This window comes from Oryctolagus cuniculus, chromosome 7 (genome assembly GCF_051225735.1).
Source record: "Oryctolagus cuniculus isolate XC-2025 breed Fujian yellow rabbit chromosome 7, ASM5122573v1, whole genome shotgun sequence".
Taxonomy (NCBI): domain Eukaryota; kingdom Metazoa; phylum Chordata; class Mammalia; order Lagomorpha; family Leporidae; genus Oryctolagus; species Oryctolagus cuniculus.
In genome coordinates, this window is record NC_142873.1 from 58,357,211 (window position 1) to 58,382,415 (window position 25,205).

The 25,205-nt window shown below is 51.1% G+C and overlaps 2 protein-coding genes across 7 annotated transcripts in view; one reads left to right on the forward strand and one right to left on the reverse strand.

The window, feature by feature from the left end:
- ST7L (suppression of tumorigenicity 7 like) overlaps positions 1-25,205 on the forward strand; it is a 174,105-nt gene that overhangs the window by 97,548 nt on the left and 51,352 nt on the right. The gene's annotated exons all lie outside the window — the stretch shown is intronic.
- Positions 7,644-22,987, reverse strand: WNT2B (Wnt family member 2B). Of its 3 annotated transcripts, XM_051857397.3 has the most exons (6): positions 22,765-22,985; positions 22,477-22,540; positions 16,550-16,770; positions 15,235-15,512; positions 13,979-14,243; positions 7,644-8,515 (listed from the first exon to the last, which is right to left on the reverse strand). In XM_051857397.3, exons 3-6 carry the CDS (start codon positions 16,674-16,676, stop codon positions 8,286-8,288), a joined length of 900 nt encoding a protein of 299 aa, XP_051713357.1. In that variant the 5' UTR covers positions 16,677-16,770; positions 22,477-22,540; positions 22,765-22,985; the 3' UTR covers positions 7,644-8,285. The 3 variants fall into 3 exon arrangements, with proteins under 3 accessions (XP_051713357.1, XP_002715814.3, XP_008262887.1); XM_002715768.6 differs by having other exon boundaries at positions 22,477-22,987; XM_008264665.5 differs by lacking the exon at positions 22,477-22,540 and having other exon boundaries at positions 22,765-22,901.

Below are 25,205 nucleotides of genomic sequence, written 5' to 3' on the forward strand. Positions count from 1 at the left end.
AATCAGGAGTTGCCTCCTGTCTTTGACTGCCGCTCCAGCACCCTGTGGCACATTAAAATTATCTCCTTGTGTGTTAGTGACTGGCACTGAAGCTCTAAAAGCTCTTTTGCAGTCCTCCTATTTACCATGGCCCTAGAGACGGTAAGTCTGCTAGCCACTAAAGTACAATATACCAAATGGGATATAAGTAATCAGGCAAGTTTTAAGATTGGGAGTGAGGGAAAGAAACATGCATTTTCTATTTTAGATTATTCCTTTTTATGTTGTAGATTTTTTTTGGTTTTGAAATATTTATTTATTTGAAAGAGTTACACAGAGAGAGGGAGAGACAGAGATCTTCCATTCTCTGGTTCACTCCCCAAATGGCACCAATGGCCAGGGCTGGAACAGGCTGAAGCCAGGAGCCAGGAGCTTCTTCTGGGTCTCCCGCATGGGTGCAGGGGCCCAAGCACTTCTGCTGCTTTCCCGGGTGCATTAACAGGGAGCTTGATCAGAAGTGGAGCACTGGTCCAAAACATTGTAATTTTTTTTTTTTTTAAGATTTTATTTATTTGAGAGGTAGAGTTACCGAGAGAGGGACAGACAGAGAGAAAGGTCTTTCATCCACTGGTTCACTCCCCAAATGGCTGCAACAGCCAGAGCTGGACTGATCTGAAGCCAGGAGCAGGGACCCTCTTCTGGGTCTCCCACACGAGTGCAGGGGCCCAAGTATTTGGGCCATCTTCTGCTTTCCCATGCCATAGCAGAGAGCTAATCAGAAATGGAGCAGCCAGTACTCAAACTGGTGCCCATATGGGATGCTGGCACTGCAAGCAGTGGCTTTATCCGCTATGCCATAGCGCCAGCCCTACATTGTAATTTCTCAAAGCTTGACTCCATTAATGCCAGCTCTGGGCCTGTAGGCCTAAATTAATGTGTCACAGTCTGGATAGGATATTTGATATCTCTTATTTAGCCCAAAATATGAAATAAAGAGTTGTACTTAATGACACATAGCATTTTGCTGGGCTGTGCAGTATTGATCTTTCACTCCCTGTATCTGTAACAAATGGACTCATCCTTGTGCTTTCTCCTAAGTGCCCTTGTGTTTACTGACATCAATCAGGATGCTGTGTGGTTCTAAAGGGACTCTGAACCACTTGACACTCTCTGTACAGTTACCTCCCACTATTTAAGCCATGATCTCAGAATTCTAACTTCTTTCTATTCCCCAGTGTATATAATGTGTACTTACTTGAATTTCTTTATATATTTATTGCTTGTACATTCTTATTTCTAAGATTCAGCACATACCAGTTTCCTCTGTTTAGAATGCTTTCCCCTGACTGCCCTCAACAAGTTCACGCCTTATCTTTTCAGAGTGCAGCTCACAAGTCACCTCCTAGAGAAGACCATCTGTCATCTCATTCTGAGAAGTCACTCTGAGACTTCTGTTTCCCAAACTGTTTAGTTTCATTGTAGTTGTTGTTTCTATAAATTGTCACCCAACACACATCAATGACTCTAGGAATGATGCTCTTCCATCCTCTTGTCTTTATTTATTAGACACAAACAATTGAAAGGCCTACTGATGACCTTTTCAGTTTCCCCAGAGTTCTAATCCACCTTCCATTGCCTTTCCCTTTACTTCATAGTTGCATTCCTAAGGAAACGGGGCATGTGTTCAGGGCTTGGCCTCCACCTCAGCATGTGTGTGGCAGCCTGCTGGCCAGGTCCCTACAACTGAGAAGGACTTAACCCTTTGCTTTGACAGTCTCTGCACTCTACTCAGACACTTCTGAGAAGCAGACGTGTCCAGTAGACCTGAAGATGGGTGTAGGGAAATTTCCACTGAAAACCAAGTTGGCTTTTCCTTCCTTTTTGCACGAGACCTATGAAGCTGCTGTCGTCAGCAGCTCACCCGACACTCTCTTGCTCTGCCTCTTTTCCAGAAGTCAGGGTTAGTTTAAGAAAAAGCCTCTTGCTAGAAGCCATGACCTCGTACTTTTATCCCCTCCATCTGGTGTGCGGCCTCATGGGGCTGTGCTGCTATGCAGGAGGTGAGCAATGGAATTCTTTAGATGATGACTTCTGAGCCCACATGCGGAGGCAGTGGGGGTGGGAAGCAGGGAGAGCAGTGAGAGCCAAGATCGATGGACCAAAAAGTAAGGTTTGCTCTGGGAGAAACCTTGACTGTAGGTACACTGTTTTCATGAGGTGTTCTTCCCCTCACTCAAGTTGGGGCCCCAGTCAGGGCGCTGTAACATCCCAGGTCTGTGATTGATGTACATTCTGTTCCTGCAGTTTTCCCTTCTGCCTTCACAGTTGGGGTGCAGGAGTGGGATAGGTAGGGTATGCAAGAGCTTATGCTGTCTCTAACAAAACACATTCCAGGATTGAACAGGGAAGGGTTCCCCTTGCACACATCAGCTTTTGGAGCTGCTTTTTCTCACTGTCTTGCACCTAAATAGAGGTCCGGATTTTGAATGAGGGTGGGAGGAGGGGTTAAGAGCAGCACAAGTTTTTGATCAAGTGAAAATCTGTTGTTTGCCTCATCTCACTGAGTTTCCCTACAAGGTAGATACCCTTTGCCTTGGTGTAGATGAATTACTGGTCTCAGCCAGTGGCCACATGATCAGGCCAAGAGTAGATGCCTTGCTTGGAAAAGGACAATTTCTTAGCACTCTTTTCTCTGTTCTTACATTCTCAAGCCTTGGGTTGACATCAGTTTTTTAAAAGAATGAAGTCTCAGAGGAAATTCTAAAATATACCTTAAAAGCCCAATGCCTTAATAATTTCCTTTCACGTCCTCTTATTACTACTATTCTGTCTACACATTTAGCATCACTTTAAAAGAACTAGATAAAGTTAAAACAAAATTTGAATGTTAGTCTGAAGGCCAGGTGCTGGGGAGGGGAAGCAGAAAGATTTCTGTTGGAGCCAGAGTTGTTGAAATGTAGATCACCTTCTGTAGTGATCTCTTGGCGTAGTGGTGATTGTGCCAGAAATGACAAAAAGGGAATTTATTGATGAGGTCCAGGAAGACCTAGACTCTTCCTTTGTAAACAGCTTAGATGTTCCCTCCTGGTGGTGCTAGGACTCCTACAGGGCTCGAATATTACATAACATTTGTATTCTGGAGGCGCTAAGACTGTGGCACCCCCAACCCTGGGCACCCTTAGGCTTTGAGGAGGAGACAGGAGATGTGAAGTCCGAGACCTAGGTTTGAGTTAGACTGGGCCACCCACTGTCCATGTGACTTTGGACAGACCACTGAACCTCTTTAAACAGCATCTGTAAAATGAGGGTAACCCCTAGCTCACAGGGTTGTTGTGAGGATCACATATAAGCATAAGTGTTTTGTAAATTAAAAAAAAAAAAGCTCTTTATGAACATTATTGTTATCCTTGAGGGAAGCCCCACCTTGAAAGCTGTCAGATAGGACAACTGGGATGGAGCTTGTTTTTCCTCTTTCTTCACTCAGCCTAGCTTTTCGCTTTGCTCAGGACTGCTTCTAGGGCTCAGTGGTGTGAAGCTGAGTCATCAGATTTTTGCCTCCTTTGGCCAAGGAGAAAGAACTCCCGTGTCCCAGTGCTCCATCCATGGATTTGTGGGCAGAATGGAAGTGAGAAAAGGCAATTTTAAAGCCACGATAGCTCTGAGTTGGAGGGCCCAGGGGAGAATGCTTATCTTGCATTCTCAGATCCAGAATGACTGAAAACATCTTAAGTAAATGAACAATAGTCACAAAGATGCTCAGAGATAATTTAAGCCATGACTGGGAAGTGGGGAAATGAACTTCTGAACTCTCTCTCTCTCCTTTCCCTTTTAACTTTGGGATCAGGGACAGGCATCTGAGTATTACTGACACCCCACTGGCTATTGCTGGAAACCTGCTGAGCACCCAAGGAGAATACCAGCTCCTGGGAAAGCTTAGTTCCACACATTAACTCCGACATATATACCCTAGCAAAGCAGCTGGCTGGTCTTTTCCATTGCCTCTCGTTTATGGAGATTATGCCTGAAGTCCACAGCTATCCCAATGAGTCAGAGCCCAACAACAGTTACAGGTCACAAGCAGTAGGCTCGGCAGTCATCCCTCATGCAGTCATGAGATGGTCCTGTCATTTACAGTACACGGGGTGTGCATCTGTCTCCAGCATGAAGCAGCCTTGACAGGTTGTACAGTCTCAGCCACTCTGCTTAGGTGATCCTTCTCCACCACAAATCTCTTCTCTCCATGTCCTCTGTCCATCCTTCCCCTGCCACCTCCAGCTGCCTGCATGAGATGTGACTTTGTAATGTCCCTTGGTTATAGCAAGATCCTGTTGGTATGACTTTTGAAATATCGATTGAAATCTAGTGGCTTTTTTATTGTTGGGGAGAGTATACCTACCAGTCCCCTGCAGCTGAGGGTGGTTCCATGTGTGGACATCATACGTGTACCTCATGCATATATCCTCATGGCTGTGCCTGGGCTGACAGGGAGGGCAGAGTGAAAAGGAAGCACCTCTGTCTTGCTTTCCAACGTTGCTCAGAGATGCCCAACCCCCGTAGTAGCAGGCAGTTTCCAAGGGGAGGGTGGGGGCAGAGGCCTCCACCAAGGCCATCAATAACCAGGTGTGAGCTACAGGTCTCTGTGTAATGTGAAGCTCTCCCGTATTTCATTTCTGCACCCAGGGGGCGGCTCTGCAGGATTGCTTACGGAGAGCTCTGTGTCTGGCACCTCTCTCCACAAGGCCCAGGCGCCCAGGGTCCCACCGACCTGCCCAGGAATGCATCGCATTGTTCTCTGGTGCTGTAATTTGGCTACAGGAGCTAGGCTGAATACCTCCCAGGGATGAGAAACATACGCTCCCTGGCGTCCTCCCTTTTCCTCAGCTAACTTGGGCTTCTGCCCTCTGACCACTAGAGCATTTAAATAATAACTTCAGAAAGGCTGAAGAAAAAAAAAATCTTGATTATCTCTCTTCTGTTAAACCATGTAGAAACTTATGTCCTGAGTGGGTCTGAGAATTTGGCAGAAGGACTTAGTGGTGGGTGTTCTTGATAAGGGAAGTGAGAGAAAGGGGAAGAAATTACTCTGCAATGGGGAGGATAGAAACGAGGCTGTGTGTAGTCAGTTAGACTTGCACGCTTTGCAGACAGACCCTTGGGGCCGGGCAATGGCAGATTCCTCTAATTAATCTGAAGTCCCTGATTTCATTTTTCCAGCATCACTATGAGAAAGAGTGTGGCTTAGTGCCATTATTCAGGGCTAGTAATAAGAAAAGCTGGCTCTTCCCTGCAGGGCTAGGTTAAGGCTGGCATTCTTTTACATAACAGAAACTGGCTACAGGCTGAGCAGCTGAGGCACTTGGGTCATGTGCCTTCTCTCAAAGATTCTCAGGTCCTTAAAGGACAGAGATAGTATCTTTTAATTTAACTTTGCATCCAAATAACACTTACTGCAATGCATTATACCTACATACTTATGAAAAGTTAAAAGAAATGAAGATCAACAGAAAGAAGTGGAAGAGAGGCTGAGACACTCCTGATCTGAGGAACAGCCTCCGTCAAACACGGGAGGGCTGGCACAGGGGGCCAGTAGAGGCAGCGTGAAGGAGTAGCAGCAGAACTAACGCAGTCCTGACTGCACCAAATAAAGTTCTCATCTTGCCACTTGTTCCAAATAAATCAGTCTCTGTAGGAAAGAAAGGACGCCAGTTGTCTAAAGCCAATTGGAATGCAGAGGCAAGCTAAGCACTAAGAGGACAAATTAATTGCTTGGCCATCATTCCTTCTTGGGGTCTCCCAGCCTCTGGAGTAGACTAGGCTCAGACAGACACCTCTTCTCTCACTTCTTCACCTCACTTTTCAAACTTCTCTTTCTCTGGACAGTCTTACACACGGCTGCTCCTAACCATTCATGGGAAATTACACAACTTGCCTGTTTATGAGCTAGAGTAACTGTAGCCCTGGAAAACAGAGAGAGCAGTCCGAGATGCCATAAGAGGCCTACCCATTTCCTTCTACAGGGTGAGAGCCAACAAAGAAGAGATACTAAGGCACAGGTAGATTTAACTTGGGTTGACTTCCCGTGGGTGCCTTGTGCCATCATTTACATGGCAGCCTAGATGTTCCTGTGAGAGCAGGGGCTGGCTGGGGTCTGAGGCTCTTCCCCACAGCCAGGCCTACAGGGCAGCACCCTTCTGTAAATTCACTCATCCCTGTTCTTAAGTTCAGACTGACCATGATGCTCTTACTCCCCCTACCCCACTTTTCTCTTTTTCATCCTGGCCCAACATGTCCAAGCTCTTCAGTTTCCCTCCCGTTTCCCCCTCCCTAATCTCACCATTGGCTCATCAGTTATCCAGTTGACTCTACTCTGCAAGGAAGACATTCCCTTGGCCTGACTCACTCAGTCCCATTTCTCCACAGGCATACCCTCACCGCAGACCACAAGGGCTCTGACTAGCTCATGTTTTGTGTTAATGGATGTGAAACCAGAGCAAATCCCCTCACCAGAAGAAAAACCACCCTAAACTCTCCCACACAGGTCTCAGCAGGTTATACAAATATTAGTCCTATCATCTAAATAAATCTGCCCCCATGGCCCAGAGCTGACTCCCCCAGCCTCCTGCTGCCTGTGCAGTGACGCTACTCCACAGACCCCAAGCAATGTTGGAGAGGATCTTGGGAGAGGATTCCCTTGGGCAGGCTCCTTAATCTCAGTGAGCTATCAATGCTAATTAGACAGTTCCTTGAGAAGTCGTGATGGGCTGGACCAGTCAGGGGCTTTCAGGAAGAGTATCTGTTGGCTGAAAAGTGGGGCAAAATGAAAACTCAGTATCTGAGATAGGTATCCACCCTCATTTTACAGATGGAAAAACAGAGGCTTGGAGAATTTAAGTATCTTGCTTAAAATATCAAAAACTGTGTGGCACAGCTGTGATTTTAACCCAGTTCTGTCATAACTACCGTTTTCTATACCACCCTGCAAGAGATAACCACTGTCCAAACACATCACGTCCTACCCTCCAGCTTACTAAATTGCTATCTCTAGAGACTCCACTCCTGCAAACTTATTTAGACAACAGGTCATAGCACAGGAGGAACCCATCCCTATGTAAGCCAGTCAGGGGGCAAACAATAATAATCACAAGGACTTGCAGAGTAAATGGAAGAAGGCTGTTGCCTTTGAACCTGTCTACCACTTCAGCCCCAAGTCCCAGCTCCTCTTCTTCTTCTTTTTTTTTTTTTTCCTTTTTTTTTTTTTCCAGCTCCTCTTCTGCAGATAGCCATTGAATCCTGCTCCCAGCTTTAAAGTCTAGGATCCTCTCCTAAAAAATTATCAACGCCAGAGATCCCTGCCTACCTAGGTACACTGGTGCCTCTGTGGGCACTTGAGATCAGGCTTGTCTAGCCTCTCCCACCCTCCATGAATTGTCTATCTATTACCTAGTGTTTCCCAAACCTAGCTAACCTCTAGAATAATGTATGAAGACAAAAACCCCATGGTCTAGCCAGCCTTGCTAAATTACTCTCTCCCAGAAGTGTTCCAGGGTCTTCTCATGATCTGTTGGGCATGGGAACAGCTGCAGGCCACCTCAGTTTGAGGCAGAAAGTAAACAAAAGAAGCCATGCTGTCTGATACAGGTGGAAAAGGGCAGAGGGACAGCATATGAATATGAAGCTGTTTATATAGTTATATGATTTTTCCCCCTACAAAACACAGTGGTTTATAAACATGAGCATGTGAGTGGAACCTTGTCCACTATGGTTAACTTGTTGAGCATTCCCAGGCTGTCAATAACAGAGGAAGGTTGTAGCCTAGAATTTTTTTTTTTTTTTTGGGGGGGGGGGGGTTACCAGGCAATCTGCTCAAACTGTCTCCAGGGAAGGGTTATGCAGTTTCATCTCTGTCCCATCTACCCTCAGCCAGGTAGGAACAAAAAGAAGCTTTCTCCAGTTACCTTTCCTTTTGCACACCTAAGAAGTGTTAGGAAGCTGGTACAAAGGAAAGAAAAATGAGCCCCAACCAGGTACTTTAGTGCAATTCATATCACTCTGAAGACCCCCTACCTCTTCTACTCTCCTTCCAGACGGGGATACCAGGGAGCCACTCAGTTTCTTATATCTCCTATCAACTCCTTCCCAGGGCTAAGGAACCAACCAGGACACCATGGTCCTGCTGGATTACTCTCGGTCTTTAAATAGAAGCTGTAGCAGCCCAGGGTTGAGGGTGGAAGGAAGGTGTGCATGCAAAGATCTTGTGCTTTTGAGTTGAGAGACTTGAAACGGAGAGCCGAGTGAGCTGTCTGTGTTCAGGTCTGGTCTAGCCACTCTGCCTTCTTGGGGGCCTTGCAAGTATGGACGTCCACAGTGTTTCTGCATTCCTTGCAGCGCACCGCACAGCACCAGTGGAATTTGCACTCACACTGGGTGACACGGGTAACTCGAGTCGTGTCGTACCCACGGCCACAGCACATGATTTCACAGCCGTCCGTTCCTTTCGATGTCTTGCTGCAGACACGGCCAGCAGTGCCTAGGGAACCTGGGAGGGAGAGAACGAGTGATAACCAAGTTACTCCTTACCTCAGATCTGTCGGCACCCTCACCCGCATTCTCAGGAGGAAGCCGTAATTCTTTGTTATGAAAATACACCCACTAGCCTAAATGATCATCTCCTGATTGCACTCTGTACCAAGTTCATTTCTTCTCACGATAAAGGATCCCTCAAGGCCACTGACTTCACCTGCAGTTTTCTCCCTTCCAGTAAAGATTCCCATATTCTCTTCAAAATCTAACCTTAAAATGTTTATAATTGTTAGAGCTGGGTGAGGGTCTCTACTTTATGTTTGAAATTTCCATAATAAAAAGTTAAAACAAGTAAAATAACTTAATCTGTAATTTATCTTTTCTAAAGAGCCTTGCCATAACACTGAACCTTCTACCATTTGCTAGTATTTTGGCCTTTCATTTTTATTAAATTATAAACCAAACTATATAGGAAAGCAGTATAACATGGCTGTTAAAAGCTTTGGGAGCCAGTATTATGGTACAGTGGGTTAAACCACCACTTGTGACACTAATATCTCACATCAGAGCACTGGTTCAAATCCTGGCTGCTCCACTTCTGATCTAGCTTCCTGCTGATGCAACTGGGAAGGCAGTAGAAGATGACCCAGGCACCTGGGTCCCTGCCATCCACGTTGGACACCCACATGGATTTCTGGGCTCCTGGCTTTGGCCTGGCCCAGACCTGGCTATTGCAGCCATTTGCAGATGGAAGATCAAGCTTGCTCACTCTCACCTGCTCACTGTCTCTATGCCTTTCAAATGAATAAAATTTTTTTTTTTTAAAGAGCCCTCATATCAGACTGACTGGGTTCAAATCTCAGACTGTCCCTTCTCAGTTGTATTATTTAGCAAGTTAATGTCTCTGGGCCTTAGTTTTCATGTGAAAATGGACATTATAATAGCATCTAACTTGGCAGGTTGTTATATCTATAATTTCTGACCAACTGAGGAGGTAGATTGACTGGCTTGAGGCATATCTTTAAGGAATTTCTTTTTTTAAAAAAGTATTTATAATTTGAAAGGCAGAGCGATAGTGATCTTCCATCTGCTGGTTCACTCCTCAAATGCCCACAACAGCCAAGGTTAGATCAGGCCAAGGCCAGGAGCTAGGAAATCTATCCAGGTTTCCCACATGGGCAGCAGGTATCCCCCAGTACTTGGGGCTATCAACTGCTGCCTCCCGGGCACACTGGCAGGAAGCTGGATCAGAAGTGAGGAGCGACTGGGACTAGAACTAGGCACTCCATCTGACATGAGATGCGGGGGCTGAACCCACTGTTGGGCTCACCGCCCACCACTCTAAGGAGTTTCTAAGGAACATCCCTTGTATTATCCCATTATAGTGGGAACTCTTGAAGGGAAGGGTTGACGTTTGCCCATGTATAGAGAATGCTCAGAGCCTCATTCTAACAGATGTTAGCAAAAGAGGTCCTGCCAACAAATAGTAAGATCATTGAATTCTGGATTAGTCAGACCCTAGAGGGTACCTACTCCAACCCTTTTCCAAATCAATAGGGACCCAGATTTGAGAAAGTGACTGTTGGGGAGAGTGGGGGGGTCTAGGAAGAAGAGATCAATTGGTTTCTGTAGCAGTAGTCTCCACATTTCGCTGGGATAAGGGAATAAAATACTGGAACTCCTATATTTGTTTTTTTATCTTGTTAAATTACCTATTTTGTATGTATGTTTTATATATATTAGTATTGTGGAACATAGACATAAATATATATGTATACATATGCATACATATATGTATATAATGGAGGTATATGTTTCAATTTTTTTTAATAATAGGAGTATACAATCTAAAATGTTAGTAGACCACTGCTCTAGAGTGTGGGGTGACCAAGTCTACTAAGTATGTTATTCTCCTAACACCAAGAACTTAAGTCTTCTGGTGTACCAAGAACCTTTCTATACTTTTGAACTTGTTATTCAGGGTAGTAGCCACTATCTACATGGAGTCTTTTAAATTTAAATTAATAAAAATTAAATAAACGAAAATATGTAGTTCCTCGGTTGCACTAGCTATGCTGTAGTCCACACCTTATCTTTTGTTTTGCTTTCTACAGTTTAAGTTACTCATTGTCATGGGAAAATTCCAAAAATAAATAATCATAAATTTTAAATAATTTTTGTGATATTGTTAAAGCTATTCTACCTTATTATTAGTCATTATTGTTAATCTCTTAGTGTGCTTCATTTATAAAATAAGTTTTACAATAGGTATGTATGTATAGCAAAAAACACAGTATTTGGGGTTTAGTACCAGGCACAGTTTAGGGCTCTGGAACATATCCCCAGACAAAGGGGACTGCTGTACTTCTGGTACTCAACAATCACATGTGGCTAGTTGCTACCATGTACCAGGGAACATTTCTATCAATACAAAAAGTTCAGATGGACAGTACTGCTTTAGAGGGAATTCCTGGCTCCACACTCCCTTTTAGGATTACTTTTACACCTTTAATTCCAGGTCCCACTTTGGGGTTTTTATTTGTTTTTTTTTTTTTTTAAGATTTATTTACTGGGGCCAGTGCTGTAGCATAGTGGGCTAAGCCTCTGCCTGCAGTGCCGGTATCCCATTTGGGCACTGGTTCATGTCCCAGCTGCTCCTCTTCTGATCCAACTCTCTGCTATGGCCTGGGAAAGCAGTAGAAGATGGCCCAAGTACTTGGACCTCTGCACCTGCACGGGGGACTTGGAAGAAGCTCCTGGCTCCTGGCTTCATATCAGCCAAGCTCTGGCCATTGAGGCCATTTGGGGAGAACCAGTAGATGGAAGACCTCTCTCTCTCTTTCTCTCCCTCTGTCTGTAGCTCTATTTTTAAAAAAGATTTATTTATTTATTTATTTGAAAGGCAGAGTTACAGAGAGGGAGAGGCAGAAGCAGAGACAGAGAGAAAGATCCTCCATCTGCTGGTTCACTTCCCAAATGACCACGACAGCCCGGTCTGGACCAGGCCAGAGCCAGGAGCTCCATCTGGGTCTCCCACATGGGTGCAGGGGCCCAAGCACTTCATCCATCTTCCGCTGCCCTCACAGGTACACCAGCAGCAAGCTGGACTGGAAGTGGAGGATCTAGGACTAGAACCAGCTCCCATATGGGATACCTGGGCCTCCTGTTACATCACAGTGCCACCCCCCACTCTGAGTTTTATGAGACCTAATTTTATGCCTCAGAAAAATTAACACACATGACTTAACCTCCAACTCCAAAGATCCTTCCCTAGGTATGGTAGCATAAGCTTACAGCTCAGATGCAATGGAATTATTTCCAGGCACCCAGAAACTAAGCCTCTGAATTAGAGGGTTTTTCTGGCAGGAAATCCCTAGGGGAGTCACAAAAGTTCCCCTAATTTTTTTTCTTCTAGCACCTGTGTGTGTGTGTGTATATATGTGTGTGTGTGCGTGTGTGCAATATATATACAAATATATGTTTGTGTGTATATATATATAAATATATAAATATAAACACACACATACACAAACTACTTCATTACTTTAGGTAGAGCCCTACCCTGTTTCTGTGCCCGGTTTTGCCTGGAGCCAGAGCCACTTGACTCTCCAGGAATGACAGTGAAGGTTGAAAACAGAACCAAGGACAGCCGAAGTTTCTGTTCCTCCTTACCCAGGTCCTGACTGCTGAGTCGCAAATCAGAGCCTGGGAGCTGCGTGGCAGCAACCAGGGGAGAAGTAGCTCTGTGCACTGCATGTTGTTCCTATCTGAACCTGAAACATGAGCCAGGATGACAACTCCCACTCCCTTGGGGAAACAGCATAGCATCTTCCAGCATCCTTAAGAATTCTACCACAAATCCCTGAACAGATCAAAAACCAAGCCCTCGCTGCTTTACCTGCCTCTGGGAGGAACCTCCTGATGCCTTGCTTCCCTGACTGCAATCTGAATCTTCAGTGGTAGGGCAGGCATTTAGCCTAGCCATTAAGATGTCAGTTAAGGTGCCAGTATCACAGTCTGGGTTCAATACCCAGCTGCAGCTCCTGAGTCCAGCTTCCTGCTGATGGAGACTCTGGGAGGCAGTGAGTGATGGCTCAAGTAATTTGGCTCCTGCCACCCACATGGGAGACCTGCTGTGGGCACTCAGGAGTGAGCCAGCATGTGGGACCATGTCTCTTTCTCTGGGTGTCTGTCTCTCTTTCTCTGCTTCTCCAATAAATAAACTTTGAAAATAAAACAAAATAGAATCTTTAATGGTAACATGCAGGATAAAGTGTTTCAAGTCATTTGTGGTGTGGTTCCAACCTGTCTTTCTGACTTTACTCTCGGTTACGCAAAACCTTGCTCAAGTAAGATCTGTTTTCTGTCTCTGCTACAGGTCATGTACTTCCCACCTACCACTCTGCCCACATACAAGAATAGCTGCCTCTCCTCTCCTCTAACTATCTAGATAATCCCCCCTCTAAGGAAAAGCCTAAACTTCACATTTTCAAATGAAGGTCTTGATTTCTTCAGGCATCTCTCTTTGCAGTTGCATTTGTCCACCAATTCCATCTCATTTCTTTGGTTAGATTGTAAAGGGCTGCATCTTATGCTTATGTGTAGCCCACACATTGCTTGGAACTGAAAGCAACTGACTCACACTTTCACTGAGAAGCTCTGGACGCAAAGGAGTGATCCTGACTGTGGGGAGCAACTCGGACTAGACTGTTACTGGAATTAAGATTTATTCTATGCATCTGCTCTCCCACAATATGGCGCTGGGAGAGAAGAAAACAGCTTCTGCACAGCTGCCTCCAGTTCAGCCAATAAACTGTAGGACTTGCTCCTGATTGGAGGAGAGCAGCGTACTCGGCGTGTGGGCAGCCGAGTTAGGATTGGCGGAGGAGGACTATAAAGGAGGAGAGAGACGGCATGCACCAGGAACATCTAAGGGGAACATCTAAGGGGAACATCTAAGGGAACACCTGTGCAGCCCCCGAGAGAGCCGGCCGGCGGTGTGCCACTCCCCCGCGGAAGTGGGGAATGTGGCAGGGGGAACCGCCCTTCCACGGAGGTGGAAGGGACAGTAGCCAACCCGGGAAGAACCAGCAGCAAACCCGGGAAGGGCCGAGCAGACCAAAGAACAGCGCAGGGTCCTGTGTCGTTCCTCCACGAAGAGGGGGAGCGACATAATGGTGCCGTGACTCGGATATGAAGCCTAGGCAGGGCTTAGTGTCGTTCCTCCACGAAGAGGGGGAGCGACACTGACCACAGGCCTCAAGTTGCTAAGAGGCGCTGCCCTCACCTGGACAGCATCTGGCCTGGCAGACTGAGGCACAGGTCAGCAGCCTCATGACTGGCTTTTCATGTGGGGAGCAGACTGGCTCCTGCTACAGCGCCCCCTTTCCTAGCCCTTCAGACTGAACAGATCATAATTAACCAGGGTTACTCGCACTGAAAACTAGGCTCCGTGTCCCCACCTGCTTTCCTTACTCACCTGCAGCCTTGTCCAAGACACAGTAGTCAGGGGAGTTGTCGAAGTAGACAAGATCAGTCCGGGTGGCACGGCGATAGCCTTGGCGGGCTGCTGTGAAGTTGGCACCGTCCTGGGTGGCTGTCACCTGCACAGCCCCATCGTAGCGCCGTCGCAAGTAATCACCTGTGCGGCGGAAGTCTGAGAGTGCACGCCAGCAGGTGCGCAGAGTACAGGAGCCACTCACGCCGTGGCATTTGCACTCCAGCTTCAGAAACCGCCGCACAGCCTGGAGGAGGGCAGGAGGCAGGTGAGAGGCAGCTAGTCAGCGCACTTTGCTGTCATCCCTGAGATCTGCTGCCCTAGCCCACTGGATGGGCCCTGGTTCTTCTCTCCCACATCAGATCCCACCCATTTGTACCTCTTAAAGCTAAAGAACCTCTTCTAGGAAGTCTCCTAGACCAAAGTACTTTCCTTTTCATAGCAGCCTGTTGGACTTTAGAGCCACAGGATTCTGGGATTCTGCGTGTGATTACAGTGTGCTTGCATATCCTCTAGTTTTCACATGCTTGAGAGCACCAAGCTACCATGACTTCTACTTTTGCGGTGTACCATTTTCTGCTCGGAGCTAGAAACTTAGGAGGTCTCAAATGCCAGTGAACTGATGAGAACAAACTCCAAAGCTCTCAGTCTGTATGAAGACAGTTCTTGTCCTTCTCAAAAAGTTGCTTCCCTTCTTTTTTTTTTTTTTTTTAATTATATTTATTTGAAAAGCAGTAAGAGAGAGAGCGAGATCTTCCATTCACTGGTTCACTCCCTAAATGCCTATAACAGCCAGGGTGGGGCCAGGCCAAAGCCAGGAGCTCAGAACTTATCTAGGTCTCCCATGTGGGCAGCAGGGACTCAAGTACTTGAGCCATCATCTGCTTCTCAGACACATTATTAGGAAGCTGGATTGGAAGCAGAGTAGCCAAGATTCAAAGCAGGCACACCAGTATGGAATGTGGGTGTCACAAGTGGTGGCTTAACCCACTGCACCACAATGCCCGCCCCATTACTTCCTTTCTCTTCTCCACCTCTCCCTATTTTCTATCCCTGTGACGACCATGCACCTAGTTGAAGCAAGTTCCTTGCATTTAATGCTCCTGTCCCAGGATGCTGTAGATTTTGGAAGTGACCTAGAAGCCTTCAGCTCCTTCATCTTCACATTTAGCCCACAATCATCCACATCGGTCACCCCCAGCAAGTATGAATGTACACAAACACACACGAGTACTGACCGTGCGCCCACAGCGGTTGTTATGTAAGTTCATGAGGGCCCGGGCATCCTTCAGCCTCTTCTCCTTGGCATCCACGAAGGCCTTGGCAAAGCGGACCCCATAGTGGATGTTGTCACTGCAGCCACCCCAGTCAAAGTCCCCACGTTGGTCGTGGTGTCGGCCACGCGTGTAGGGGTCACAGCTGCATACACTCAGTTCACCCTGGCTACAGGCTCGAGTGATGGCATGGACCACCCCTGCGGATGAGATGGCATATACAAAAGCTGCCTCCCGGCTACCTAGAGAGAGAGAGGTAGGTGTGAGTTTCAGGAAAGAGGCTGTGTCTGTCCCTCTCTTTAGCACACACAGCCTGTGGCTCTGTACCCTCCTCTCCTGTCCTCTTCTTTCCCAGAGCCACCCGCCATGTCCCTTTTATTCAGGGTGCCCTTCCCTTCTAAGCGCATTCCCTTGTACACCTGAGCTCCTCTCCTCAGCCCTCACTGTTCTCTCTCTGCCTCGTTGTACTTCTGACTGTTGGGTTGACCCATGCACTCTTGTCTCCTTCCAAATTCCCCAGGTCTAACCTTTGAGAGGTCTCATGGTGAATCATCCCCTCCCACCAGTACCAGCACTGGTGCAGCTAAGCCTGCCTTAGTCCACATTCCATGGCTTTTCAGGCCCTCTCTGCTGGACAGTTCCCCCACAGTGGGGACCCCAACCCATGGGTCAGGCTGTCTGGAGAGACTTCCCTCTGTCCTCATTCCCTCCTGCTCTCAGGGACTGAAGAGTCATCAGCCCTGTGCCCCTGACCCTTCATGATTCCCAACTCATCCCCTTTCTCCTAGTTTACTGTCTAGCTCTGCTCAGCTTTTCTGCTGAGCTGGGGCCAAGACACTAACTCTCCGACTATTTATATATCACCTTTCTATTTATCGCTTGTTCCCATTACTGTAGTGTCCAGGGTGTCAGCATGATGGTGGAGTGATGGTGGTAGAAGAACAGAGGCTCTGTTTCTAGTCCTCAGCCTTCGAGTACATGGACGCCCCCTAGGCTAGGGGCTGGCTAGGGAACAGCAGGGACATGAGGAAGGCTTGAGGTGCTAAGGGATGCTTTACCTCTGTCCCATCATCCCAGAGCACTGGGGTTTAGAGGATTCTAAATCCTACGAATCTAAGGTACTGAGGTTCTGTTCCCAGCTGGATCCCGGCCTCTGTCTATCATTGTTTCTCTGATTAAGAAGTCGTGTGTACTGGGGGGGGGATCATTCCTGCCCTTCCCACTCACCGCCCCAAGCACAGAAAGGGAAGGATCTGGGCAGGGTGGAAGAGGCCCCTACTTCTGAGCATGACACGACCAAAGACAGTGTGGTCCCGGTCCAGTGTGGTGCAGTTCCAGCGGTGGTGGCGGAACTGGTGCTGACACTCTCGGATCCATTCCCGGGCACCTTCGCCCACCGAGCGCATGATGTCTGGGTAACGCTGGCACAGCTGCCGCTGCCGGCTCACCAAACCAGGGATATTGTCACAGATCACTCGGGCCCCCAGTGCCCCGATGTACCTGCAAGGTGGAGATGGCCCTGTCAGAGCATCCTGGCCCTTCCTCTGCACCAGGAGGGGGAGGTCTGCATCGGGACCTTGGAGAAAGCCCTTCCCTGCCCCTCCCCCACACCCCCTGGGGCTCATGGGTGGCACCACTCCCCACAACTCTGCAGAAACAGTCACGCAGTCACAGAGAAAGTGATGGCGTGCACTCCCACCGTCACCAGTTCCCCAGCTGGAGGCCAAAGTGAAACACACTCCCAGAACATAGGCCAAGCATGTGTCACACACACAGAAGCTGTGGGCATGTCACACAACCCCGTCTCTGTTTATTTAATAAACATTAACAGCCTTGTGGATAAATAAACTACCAAAACGAGGGTCTGAGACAACACTCTTCCACCCACATGTTAAGAAGCACGTCCTGCGTGCCTGGTCCAGAGACAGCGGGCAGTTTTGAGTCATGATTATAGCTCCAGTCAGACTCACGGAACTGGGAAATCCTCCTCCCCAGTCCTAGAGTCTGCGGAAGAAGACTCCACTCCTAACTCTCCTCCCATACTCTTTATTTCCAGGCCCCAAGGCCTTCCTAAGCCAAATCATCTTCCCCAGCCTGCAAGGCACAAAGTGTCCTGGGTGGCAGAGGGCTATTTGGCCAAGACAGAGTAGTATGGGGTGACTCTCCCCATACCCCAGGCCCCAGACTGCCCAACAGGAACAATTGTAAAGATCCACCGAGGTGGGCTCCTAAAGCATAGGTGGGTTGCCAGTCACTCTCAAGTTTCTCCAGGCCGTATTTTTCCTTCTTTCAGACACCCTTAGCCCCGGGCTCCACCACAAGTCTCAGGAAGAACATTTCAGAGAAAATAGGAGGTCTGTAAGAGGCCCCTGAATAAACTCCGAGCCATTCACTCACTCCTTCCAGCTCAGCAGCCCAGCTCCACTTCTCACTCCCTTTCTAGCTCAGCAACCCCAGAGCAGAATTTTCTGTTTTCCTGTCCAAAACACATCAAATGGACACCCTTTTCTGAACAGGTGGGGGCCGTGGGGAGCAGTCGCTGCTGATGACAGAGAGCTTTGGTCAGAGCTATGAATGAGCCTGTGGTTTGGGACTGGCCCCAGAATGGGCCTAGATGTGGGTGAGGAGAAGGGAGGGTAGCCACTAGCGGAGAGGGAGAAAGCTAGACTTTCCTGGACCCGTGTCCTCCTCCTCACCCCCTGAACCCCATTGCATTCCCACAGCGGCCCTCACCCACAGACTGGATCACCACTGGTGACACCAACTCAAACAAACACAAGGAGGGCTGATGCTTGCCTCTTCGGGAATTCACAGGGCTGATGGGGCCCATCTGTCCCCGGGGGAGGGGAGTGAGGGCTGGCCCTCTGCTCACAAATCCCATGGAATCAGCGTCCCCAGCACTGTCCATCAGGGCAACAGCTTCCAGGAACAAACAAAATAAACACCCCAGCCTGGGCCAGGCCGGAAAGGGCTGCCTGACGCACAGCCCAGAGTTACACCCACTGCCGTGGTGCTTTGTTTGGAGAATCAAGACAGTTGGAGTTGGAGTTGGTCCCTGTCTCACCACTGTTCTGCTTCCCCAGTTCAGCCCCACAGTACTGCTCTAAGCAATGGGTGTTTGTTTTTTGTTTTTTGGGTTTTTTTTTTTTTTTTTTGGTTTTGTTTTTTACTGGGGCTTGGGAGGAGGGGCGTTGGATGGGAATGAGACCAATAATCCAGCCCTCATGAGACAGTCTGGAGTGGGGCAGGCCAAACTCTGGCAAAAAGTCCTTCTTGCGGTCTGACTTAAAGCTATTCTGCTGCAGCCCACATTGGTCCTTTTTGTTACGTCCTCACTGAGCGTGGGAACATCTGTTCAGTATCTGAGAGGGGAAGATAATGAAGTTTCTCTGCTACCACCCTTACCACACTAAGTAGCCACTTCAAGACTGCAGAGTGTGGCACTCGCCAGCTGTCCAGTAGTGTGCCCCTTGGAGTCGGTGCAGGGGCCTCAGGAAAGCTGACCCCAAGACTGAGCTCCTCTCCCTTGAAGCTCAGCACCTGCCTGGATATCGTCTGCTGTGTGTGAGGCACTGAGCTCAGCTGCTGTGGGCACAGAGATGTTTAAGCACGTGCATGCACACACACACACACACACACAACACACGATCTGGGAGAAGGTGCCCAGCGCAGCTTCCTGCCCCAAATTGCTATCTCTTCACCTGCTTTTGACCAACTCCCGTTCCTTCCCTGGACAAAGAGACTCACAGCCTACTCCAGCCTCTTGCTACTCAAAGTATAGTTCCTTAGAACAGCAGTTATCTGTAACACCTGGGGATCTGTTACAAATGCAAACGCCAGGCCTCTGATAGGAATCTGTATTTCACCGAGACCCCAAAGTGATTCTCGGAGGGAGGCCCTGCAGCATGAAGGCAGGGACCCCGGCTTGTTCACTTCAGTGTCCGCACTATTACTGGGCACTGTAACTGTCTATGGAATAAACACCTGACTGCTCTGATCTAGCCCGGGAGTGAGCTGTAACCTTCAGTTACAGCTTTACTTCAGTCAGCTTTGCCAGCTATACACAGATGTTTTGTGTTTGTGGCCTTTTTTGTCTTAAAATTTTGTTTGAGAGAGAGGGAGAGAGAGAAATCTGCTACCTGCTGGTTCACTCCCCAGCTGAGCCATGCTGCAGCTGGGGGCCAGGAACTCAATCTAGGTCTCCTGCGTGGGTGTTAGGGATCCCACCATTTGAGCCATTGCCTGCTGCCTCCCAGGGTACACGTTAGCAGGAGGCTGGAATTGGGAACGGAGCCAGGACTTAAACCCACACACTCCAGTTTGGGATGTGGGTGTCAGAATCAGCCTCTTACCCACTACACCCAAAGCCTGCCCCTGCTTGTGTCCTGTTAATGAGGTCAGCATCCTTTTTTTCTCCCCTCTTTTGTGTACAGCACCTAGTATGCATGGTTGAGCCCAGGACATAAAGAACTTTGAACATGGGGATAAAAAAAAAAAAACTATTAATCTCCCTGAATCTTCTTTTAATACCACAGCACCTGTACACTACTTTATGGTTAACAAAACACTTTTCTGCACACAAATCCTATGGGAGGGGGTTCCTCTATTTTAAAAGCAAAAAACTGAGGTTCAGGGAGATTGAATGATAGCACCCCACTTTGTCCATCAAGGCTAGCCCGAGGAGAACCAGGACGAACCAAGGCCACTCGACTCCAATGTCCAAGCTCATTGTCAATCTAGGGGCAAGAGAGGCACACAGTGCTTACCTAGGAGACAGCCAAGCAACCTCTAAATTGGTGTGAACTTGAGCAAGGTTCTCACCACCGCTCTCCTGTCTCTTGCTTTCTTCATTTGTGAAATGGGGAGAATAATATCTACCACACTGGGTCCTTCGGGGGATGGAAGATGCGGATGTTCAGAAGGTGCTTGGCCGTAGTGCCTGTAGCTCGGTAAAAGCTCATTAGATGGCAGCTGTTGTTGGCGACAGTAACGCTAACCTGCTGTCGCTTTAGGTTTCCCCTCTCTTGGGACCGCCACATCCAACCCCCTGCAAAATGGAACAGGGAGGTGCATGGCGGGAGCCCCACGTCTGGTTCTGTCTGTCACAGACTAAGTAGGATCTGTTTCCTCCTCCAGTTATGGTAAAGAGAGGGGGTGAGCAGATGGAGAGTGAGGGGCAGAATCTCAGGCTACGAGGAAGATCTCACACTATCAGCCTGCTCCACAGTGGCACAGCCTGCAGGCATGTCTTCCTGGGTATCTCACTGAGTTTTTCCCTAAGGGGAACAGGGATAACCACCTTGAGGGCCTGGCCTGCCTTTAGAAGGCAGCTTCTCACCTCTCCCACCTGGGTCTGCAGCTGTGACAATGTGGGCCAAGGCCACTGCAACAAGCTGTGTGTCCACTCCCCATCCTGGCCCTGCCGCTGCCTCCCTCCATCCCACGGGGACTGCTAAGTCCTGTCTCTCACCGGCCTCCCTCTCTAGCTCCTCCACCTAGGGGTTTTCCGAAATCTCTAATATGAACCACGTTGGGGGAGGGTAGCAGAAGGAAGGAAGGAAGGAGTAGTCAAGGTACAAAACGGGGATGAGGAAGAGCCCCCCTCGGGTCTTTGGGCACTGCTACCAGGATGCCGAAATGACCAGAATGCACTGCCGCCCTCACCTAGGCATCAGTCGGTCCCCAGACAGTTTCGAAGGAAGTCAGCGTCCCTAAAAGCAGAGTGCCACCTGGGCCAAAAAACATGAGCAGTGAGCACCTCTCCAGTTCCGGCCAACGGCCCATGAAGGTAAAGGGGGGCTTGTGACCTCACTGCACTTCCCTGCCGCTTCCCTTTCTCTTTCTAAAGGAATGTTTCAAGCCAGATGTAAGATATAGGCCTCCCGCCTCCCCCATCCAGAACCCCCCTCCTGGCCTTCCCCAACACTGCAGAGATAAAAAAGATCCAAAAGAGAGATTTTTCTGAAACAGGAAAACAGGGGGTGGGTGGGGGGTGGGGATGAAGAGAGACGCATCTTGAAATGATAGGAATCCGAAGCCCAAGCTGGCTGGCCCCTCAGCCAGCTACCCCTCACCCTTCCAGCCAAGATTCAGAGTCAAGAGGAGAAAAGCCACAGGGTGCAAGAGCAGAGGAGACCACACTTCGCGGCGGGGGTGTTGGCTGCGCGGCGGGTGGGGGGGAGCAGAGGCAGGAAGGGAGGGGGCACCGCGCGCGGTAGGGCCGGGCGATAGCCCCAGCCAAGAGGCCAATTTGGGTGGGTGGGGGGTGAAGAAGAAAGATGGAGAGTCTCCCAGTCCCCCCTCCCCCAGGTGAGGGAGGAGGGAGAGCAGCTTCCCCGCTCCCCCCAGAAGAGGATGCGCACCATCCAGGGCTGAGAGACTTTGGCGGGGTGGGGGGGTGGGGGCGGGGGTCTGAAACGCACAGGCAGCAGGCGTCTCGGCTGCCCTCCTGCAAAGTGTCTGGCGTCTCGGGCCTGCACGAAATCTGAGGAGAGACTGTTTCCTAGTGCTTGGGGACCCCACAAGCCTCTGGTCTTGGAGGCGGGAGATGGGAGGGAGATGGGGTCATCTGAGGAAGGAAACAAGGCAGGCGGGAGGGCAATCTCCAGGCTCCAAGAGAATCCTCAAGGCAGAGGCGGAAGACAAGTGCCCAGATGATACAAATCCAATAATTGCAGGAGATAATGGGGGTTAGCTTCCGCCTCCATTTCATTGCTAGCCTGGCACTGGCCGCTGCCTCGCGGAAGCCCGCCGGCGTTGCCGCCGTGGGGTGGGCGCGGTGGACCAGCGAGCCAGCCAGCCGCCCCTCTCTCCCCGTCCTCGGGGAGACCTCGGCCGTGACGGCCCTGTCGAACAACAGCCACCGCGGGGCCCGGGAGGGCAGGGGCTTCCTTGAACCCAGGCTGAGAGAAACTCGAAGGGGAGTTGCCGCCCAGCGTCGGAGGTCTGAGCTGGAGTAAAGGGGGTACGGCATCTGGGGACCCAGGGAGCTCCCACCACCGGCATCCTCGCAGCGAACGCCCGGCGCCCTCCTCACAAGACGGCTGGACGTGGCGTCCCGGCCCCTGGCCGCACCGGCCTTAGCTCCGTCAAAACAACCACCTACTGCCCCGAGCAGCCGGTGCCTGGAGCTGTGTGTCCCCTCCAGGCGCCTCCGGCCTCCTGGACCCCGCATCTCACCCGCCCAGCCCTGAGAGCCGCACTCACCACCAAGACGAATCGACGCGGGCTGGCAGCGTCAACAGCAGCAGCAGCAGCAGGCAGGCAAGACCTAGGCGGGCCGAAGCCGGGGAGCCGTCGGGGGCCGCGGGTCTGGGCGCGGGGGCAGGGGCAGGGGCAGGGGCAGGGGCGCGGGCGCGCCGAGGGGGGAGCTGCGCGGCTTCCTCTGCACCACCCGGCCTCAGCATAGCTCCCCGAAGACTCCGGCCACGCAGCCCGGAGGGGCGTGGACGGGACACCGTCTGGGGCTGGGGGCGGAACTCAGGCTGCTCCTACCTCACCCCCCTGGGGGGCCATGGAGGTCGCCGGCGGCTGGGAACCTAGGGTCACCTGGAGTCCGGGAACCAGGGCGCAGGGTCCCCGAGAGGGGCGCAAGTTGCCGTGTCCTGAAACCGACGACGGCGCGCCGTGCCCGGGGTCTGGAGCGCGCTGCCCAAGCACGAGGTGCAGTGTCAGGGGGGTGTCTGAGGCGCGGAGTGGAGCTGCGGGCCGAGTGTGCAGACTGCCCCTTCGGCCGCGGGCTCTCATTGGACGGCGCGGGGCGGGGCCGAGGCCGGGGGACACGCGCGGCCTTCAGGGCGGCTCCGCCCGCGCCAGCCCCGGGCGCTCCGCTGCGCCCTAGGTGAAGCGGCCGCCTCCGCCCCTCGGTGCTCCCGCGCGCCCCAGCGCCGCACCCCCACCTGCTCGGGCTGGTGCGACGGGGCGCTGCGACACCCTCCTGCGCCCCGAGCGCCCAGTCCGCGCCGCAGCCGCGCCACCGGGTCCTAGCGCCCTTCATTCGGCCACCCTGGCGTCTGTGGACGATGGCCAAGCGCGCGGAGTGGGAGGGGGCTGCCGACACTTTCCCCTGGCCCCTAACGCACAGTGACACTGGAGCTGAGCAAGGGGGGGGGGAGATGCACTCATTTCCCCGGGTCCCCGGCTTTCCATTCTTGCTTCTGTGAAATGGGTAGAATCTCTGCCACCCGGAGTTGCGGGAGTGTCTTAAATCTCTACTACCTACCCGGACACCTTGGGCAGCCGGCTTCAGGTAGGGGATTCTGTCACCTAGGGCTCAGCGCCCCTACTTCTTCCGACCCATTTCGCGCGTATATTCCCACCCTGCCCACGTTCGGACTGGACTCGCGCGCCCGCCAGCCGCGGCCCGGGGCTTTCCTGGGCTGGAACTAGGCATGGATGGCCCATGCAGGGACGGCACACCTGCCCAGCGGCCGCGCACCACCCGGCCGCCCTCACGGCCCAGGCGCTGCCTGGCTCCGTCTGCCCCAGTTCCCCCAGGGCCTCGGTCTCCCACCCCCTCGGGCGGGGCTGTGAGCCTGAAAGAATCAGAAACAGCTGGGCGGCTCTCCCGCACCAGAGGCCGGGGTGGGGGTCCTGCTCAGAGAGGGGAAGCCCTGGGGCCTTTTCGCTTCTTTGCCTTCCACCCTGCCTCCTCGCGGCTACCTCTCCTCCCTCTTCCCCTGCGCGCGGCCCTGGCGGCGCGGGGAAGTCGGGGAGCGCTGGGGAGGTGCGGTCGGCTGAGAGCGAGAACTCCCGCTCCTCCCGCCGAGGCTGGCAGGTAGAGACCCTGGGGGTGGACCCTTACTGAGAGGTACATGTTACTCGTAACACCCTTGGGGCTTCCAGCTTCAAGAGTTTGTCTGGGGCCCGGCCTCAACCCGATCTTCAGCCTCAGTTTGTCCCACTAGACCGGCTCATTCCCAGGCGTCTTTCATGCTGTCCCTGTGATCTGTCTGAGCTATGAACTCCTGCTGTAAACATCAGGCTGGTAACTGCCCACCCCGCCTCCACCCGGACCTACTGTCAGCCCTTGGTTGTTGGGGAGAGTGTGAGGGACAGGGCACAGCTGGCGTGTTGAAGGCCGCTGGGGAGAAGCGGTCAGAGGGGCCTTATTCCCTGTCCCCACCTCCCGCAGCTTCACCCCTGCTTTGTGTGATGAGAAGCTGAGTGCACCCATCCTGCAAATACTTGTCTTTATTCTGTGTCCCATGTCAGGACTGTGCTGGGCGCCAAGGATGTTGATCAGCAAACACAGCAAAGTGCACATTTCTGCCCTCGTGGAGTTTCCGTTCTCTTAGGGGACACACAGTCAATATCAGAAGTGAAACGCATCGTATGTTAGAAAGGGCTAAGCACAGACGGAACACACTGAGCAGGGGGCGGGGGCTGGACCCCAGTTGGAACTAAGGTGATGGGGTAGGCTTCACTCAGCAAAGACTGGGAGGAGACGAGCAAACACACCAGGCAGATTCTTGGTGGTGGGCACCCCAAGCAGAGGGAAGAGCCGGTGCAGAAGGCCTGCAGGCAGGACTGGGCTCCGCGTGCAGTGGATGGCGAGGGGGCCAGCCAGCGGAACAAAGTGAGCTGGCAAGGAGAAGCTTCAGAAAGATAACAAACTGGGCCAAGTGGTGGTGGAGGGGAGAAAGTGCCCTTTGCGGGGGGGGGGGGGGGGTGTGAGTGGAAAGTGGGGGCTGGGCAGGATTTGGATGGGAGTGGGAGAGGGTTGCATGCAGAGACCACCACACAGGGCCGGCATGCCGGCTAGCCCTCCTGGCCCAGCCACTGGCTCCGTCCCCTCCCTCTCTCCTTCAGTCTGGTAGGCTGTAATTGGGTCTGCTGTGTTCTCAGAAAGGCACAAACTCTGTGGAGTGTCCCCAAGAGGGGCAGGTGGGAGAGGAGTGGGCCCAGGCTCATCCCTGGCCTGGCCCATTTTCTCA